Source organism: Balaenoptera ricei, chromosome 21, assembly GCF_028023285.1.
Source record: "Balaenoptera ricei isolate mBalRic1 chromosome 21, mBalRic1.hap2, whole genome shotgun sequence".
NCBI classification, from domain to species: domain Eukaryota; kingdom Metazoa; phylum Chordata; class Mammalia; order Artiodactyla; family Balaenopteridae; genus Balaenoptera; species Balaenoptera ricei.
This window is the reverse complement of record NC_082659.1, coordinates 6405135-6410462: the sequence shown is the minus strand read 5'-3', so window position 1 is coordinate 6410462 and position 5328 is coordinate 6405135. Positions and strand designations below refer to the sequence as shown.

Genomic DNA, 5328 nt, shown 5'->3' with positions numbered 1-5328 from the left:
GGAGGATGGCATTGATGTTAAGGATACAGACTTGCAGCAGGTAGTAAATAAGCCACAGTGATCTAATGCACAGTATAATGAATACAGACAACAGTTTTGCTGAGAGACTAAAACTTAGTTATCCGAACACTAAAAAGAAAGGATAATTAGGTACTATGATAGAGGTGCTAAATATCGCTACAACAGCAATCATATTACAATATATAAATGTATCAAATGAACATGTATGTCTTAAATTTACATGGTTCTATGTCAAATATATTCAATAAAAAATACACCATAAGTACTAGAATGAGTGATAATATATTGGTTCAACAAGAAATGATGTGGAAAAAATAATTTGTTAAACTCTATAGAATTATAATCCCGTTAACAGTGTTGTGGATGCCATTTTCATGTACCTACTTTGTGAGAATTAGTGCATGTAAATGGATACACAGAACATGATAGTGGTGTGCACACCCTTTACTGGTTTCCAGCTATGACCATGAGGAAATGACAGCCTGCCTGGGTCTCAACTTCTTCAAATATAAATGGGGATAATAAAATCTACCTTATAAGATGATTGTGAGTCATACAAGAAAATTATGGGGGAAAGATTCATAAATTATAAGGAACTCTATAAATATATAGTAACAGTATCTGATTCTGTGAGTAGCTATCAGGTACCCACTCATGTCTTGACTTTTTTGTTAATTTAAGTATAGTTGATTTACAATCTATTAGTTTCAGGTGTACAACATAGGAAGTCAATATTTTATAGATTACACTCCGTTTAAAATTATTATAAAATATTGGCTTTATTCCCCATGCTGTACAGTATATCCTTATAGCTTATTTATTTTATACATAGCAGTTTGTACCTCTCAGTCTCCCACCCCTACCTCACCCCTCCCCCATTCCCTCTCCCTACTGGCAGCCTGCTTAAAGATTATCTTAAAAAATAAGCAAAGAAACAAAGGAAGAAGGAAATGAGCATGATCCTGACACGCACTGTGTGACTTGGTTAAGCTGCATAACTTCTCGACCTTCCTTGAATATCCGGTCCTGTTTCTGAAGCCAGAAGAGTGCTGGTGTGGCTTACTGGACCCTCCGTCGGCAACAGAAAAAGTTCACCTTGCAATTCCCAACAATCTTCTCGTCCTCCGCGCACATCTTCCTGCATTTGCCCCGGCCGAGCCTGCATGGCTCGCAAGGAGCAAAGTCACCTGCACCAAGAAAGAGCTGCTGACATGCCTTTCCCAAGGGCTCTCTAGGGAGGGGAAAGAAGAAGGGAGGCTTGGGGTTTATGATTATAAAAAGTGTTTTCAAGAAACTGCCTGGACTTTTCCAAGGAGCTCCACTTTTTTCAGAGTAGAGATGGGGAGAGTTAATGTTTAAGCAAGAGGAAGGTGCAGTCCCTGTCTTCATGGGTTTAGCAACCTGCATGGGTCAAAAGTAAGCACAGTTGGACAGAGTGTCATGTATATTACGGAACTACAAAAATACATACTTGATGCTGCTGTGAAGGTTACAAGGTGAAAATGGGAGGGCTATCTTGTGGTTTGGAAAGATCTTTGAGGGTAGAGTTTCAAGACTCAGGTTCAGTTTTGTTTGGGCCAGGTAATGGCCACGTGTCCTCAGTAAACTGCTTAATCTCAGCTTTGTCATTTGTCAAATGGACATTCTAGAAATACTTGCTACATCTTTAATTTTTTTAGTGGTCAAATGGAATAATTTATGTGAGAATATTTTGCCAAACACTCTTTACTCAGTTAGCTGTTCTGGTTGTTCCTGTAAGCAGAAACTTTTTTTACAGGACCACAAAGAATTTTTCAGGATAACTTTCATGGACTAGGTAGGTAGTGCGTCTGCTAGCCAGGAAGCCTTTATTTGCTGGCCTGATTCTCCGGGGGCAGCATTTAAATTGTAGCCTCTTACTTTCTTTCCTATTATAACCACCCCTCCCCAATAACCTCAGAACAACATGGAGCCTTCAGGTTGGTGCCGCCACTGCAGTCATTCAGCGAGCTCCTAGCAGCTCACTCCTCCGTCCTCAGTGCTCATGTCAGTCGTGGTCCTCTGCTTGTTTCCGGCCTCACCACCTGCTTCTCACTCTGCGCACGGAGCGAGTTGCCCTGTGACTCACCCAGCTGCTGTTGGTCCATTCCCGGGGCGCCGTCCCATTGCCTGGCTACTGGATCTCCTGAGGTCGCCCACATAACTTCTGAATACGAACTCACAGATTGTGTGTGTTCAGGTTAAGTGTTGCTTACGTTGTATTGGAGATTTCCATGGTCCTGGGGACTGCCTTGGCTCTCCGTTTGCTCCTAGGAAGTCCACTGTTAGCGTCAAATCCATCCCCTCAGCCTTTGGTCTACTAAGCCCGGGTTCGTATCACCTTCCTCTTTTCCTTGATGCTGTACACTCATCACACCTTTGGATAAGAATTCCAATCGACTCTGAAACAAAGTCCCTGGTGACTTATTCTCACTCTCTTTGACTGGAGGTGAGAGAAGATGTCAGGTAGAGCTCTACTGAAGATGCGCTCCTGCTAGCAGCAGATGACATCAAAGTCTCCCTGATAACAAATATCAAACCAGTATCTTTCTTCACCACCTTGGTCTAAAGCCTACAGTACAATTCTGTGGCTCCAAGGCACCTCAGATCAATAGCTGAATCTCAAGCTTCTCAACTTCTTGTTCATGTCTATCTTCTAATTTTATGACTTTCTCCTAAATTCCAGTCTCCTTCCTCACCTAGGATCTTCTGCGTTAGCATCCACCTGGCTTTCCCAGCTTGTGTGAGCTCCACTTCTCTTCACACGGATTTGCTAATAGTTGTGCTTTGGTGTCTCAGCCTGTCCTACTTCCTGAGATTTTCATTACTGAATCAGGGAAGAATCAACATTTTCAGCCATGGAATCAGAGAAGATATGGGATTCTGTTGTATTTCTCATCTGACTTACTCTTCGGAATGCCAGGGATTACCTCTAGATTCCCATTTGCTACAGACCTAGAATACCCATTCTCCCACCCATCACCCTAGTAACCCTCTCTAGTTATGTTTATATGCAGGGCTTACGTGCAGTTGCTACCCACTGGCACTGGCAAAATGATTGCTTAAGGCAGCATCTGCTCTTCTCCAGGCAGTATATGGTCTGATTGTCCAATGCTTGTGCAGCACAGTTTGTTGAAGATTTTGTTTGCTACCTCTGCTTATGAGTATTGCTGGGCGTTATTCTACCTGGTTGAGAGTCACAGAATTAAAACTTGTCCTGACTTGGAAGTCTAGCTTACTACTTATTATTTGTATCCCCTGGGCAAAATTATTTAACATCTAATCTGTATCTCTGCTTCATCTTCTGTAAAATGGTGGTTATAATAGTACCTTCCTTAAAGGGATGTTTTGGAGATCAAATGACATAATCCACATAAGGTTGTTAATAGACTGCCTGGTACACCGTAAGCACTGAATGACTAGTGGCAACCTTACTCTTTCTCACTCTGAAATTCTGTCTGAACACTTGTAAATTTTGTTTAGAATTACCCAGGAATATTTCTTTCAGTTCTGTTTATAATATGCTTTTTTTTCCTGTGTAAGGTGAGTTCACAGAAAAAAAGATCAGTGGGCTATTCTTTATGAATATCTCTTCTGCAGTGGTGATGAGTTTTCACTGAAACGCCCTGACGCCTTTATTTGATCCTTTTTAGACCAGTGGTATACGTTTGGGACACACCTTACTGGATTTAGGAGCAGAGGCTATAAGAGATGGGTGGGCATGTTCTCAGGGCAGTGTTAACTGGCTGGTACAAGCTTGGTCCTGTGACCTTGGTTTAGTTAGTACCATGAGCTAATGAGAACAGCCACGAGGTCCAAAGCTCCATGACCAAAATTACAATCCAGTAACAAAGAGATTTCTCTGTGAAATGGAAAATCCAGATATGACGCTGGGAACAAGAGGAAGAGAAGAAGGTAGAGTTCGTGGGCTGGGATTTCAGGCAATTCTGTTTTCACCACTATCTACATGGCTTCCTGAAGTCAGAGATACCTCCATGAAGTCAGAGATACCTAACAGGGCCAGAGTTCCTAAAAATAAAAAGGGATTTAACCTACCTGCTGGAAGTGGCTGGGAATACTCGAGTCCTGCCTGGCACCCTAAATTCAAAACAAAGCACATTTTGGACATGAATATCAATGCGGGAAATAGCACTGTGTAAAAGTTTTCCCAACTCACAGAGGTTGAATCTTTTTTCTATTTTTGAAGGCCAGAACTCCTGGTATCCAAGAATAAGTTTGTTTGTTTGTTTTTTTAAAGGAATCATAGGGCTTCCCTGGTGGCACAGCGGTTAAGAATCCGCCTGCCAATGCAGGGGACACAGGTTCGAGCCCTGGTCCGGGAAGATCCCACATGCCATGGAGCAACTAAGCCCATGCGCCACAAACTACTGAGCCTGCGCTCTAGAGCCCGTGAGCCACAACTACTGAGCCCACGTGCCACAACTACTGAGCCCACGTGCCACAACTACTGAAGCCCGCACGCCGAGAGCCTGTGCTCCGCAACAAGGGAAGCCACCGCAATGAGAAGCCTGTGCACCGCAACGAAGAGTATCCCCTGCTCACTGCAACTAGAGAAAGCCCACGCGCAGCAACAAAGACCCAATGCAGCCAAAAGATAAAAATAAAAATAAATTAATTAATTAATTTTAAAAACATTTAAAAAAATAAAAGGAATCATAGTTTGCTCATAGAAAATGCTACTGCAGGTTCAAGAGTTCTCATGAGAAGTGCAGAGGGGAGCTGCTACTCTCGTTTTAGGGTGGCACGCGGAAGAATCATCAGGCTTCATGCTCTGCCCCATCACGAACCCATCTACTCTCATTTACCTGGTGGAAATTGAGCCAAAATGAAGAAAAAGGCAAAGACAAAATAAAACATCTTCCTGCTTGGCGCCATCTCTGAGGGAAGACTCTTCAAACAGAGGTTCAGGATTCCTCTGAGAGGACGAGAGGCTCCCTTATATTTGAAAGCAATGGGATATGCTCTTGGTCAGTGGAGTGGATCCATAAAGAAAGCACATTTATACGCTCCATTTCCCAGGATCAAGGACTGATGTGATGCCTCATAACCCTTGGCCTCCATAGAGCCTTGAACTGGGGGGATTCTGACTGGGGTGGTGGAAAGGACACCAGGCCAACTCTGCCCTAGTCCAGGGAGAAGAGCAAACTATGCCTCACCGCTCCCAGCTCAGTTTGCGTATCTATCAAACAAGGACCAACTCAGAGTTATTGAGAGAGAGCACAGTCACTCCGCCAACCTCTCAAGGTTGCTCTGAGGAGCTGGTGTGAT

At 43.3% G+C, this 5328-nt stretch overlaps 1 protein-coding gene across 1 annotated transcript; it reads right to left on the bottom strand.

Annotated features, from left to right (window-relative positions):
* Positions 1-1080: 1080 nt before the first annotated feature.
* LOC132356729 (beta-defensin 105-like) lies at positions 1081-4935 on the bottom strand. Its single transcript, XM_059909804.1, has 3 exons — positions 4866-4935; positions 4096-4137; positions 1081-1208 (listed from the first exon to the last, which is right to left on the bottom strand). Exons 1-3 carry the CDS (start codon positions 4933-4935, stop codon positions 1081-1083), a joined length of 240 nt encoding a protein of 79 aa, XP_059765787.1.
* Between the last annotated feature and the right edge of the window lie 393 nt (positions 4936-5328).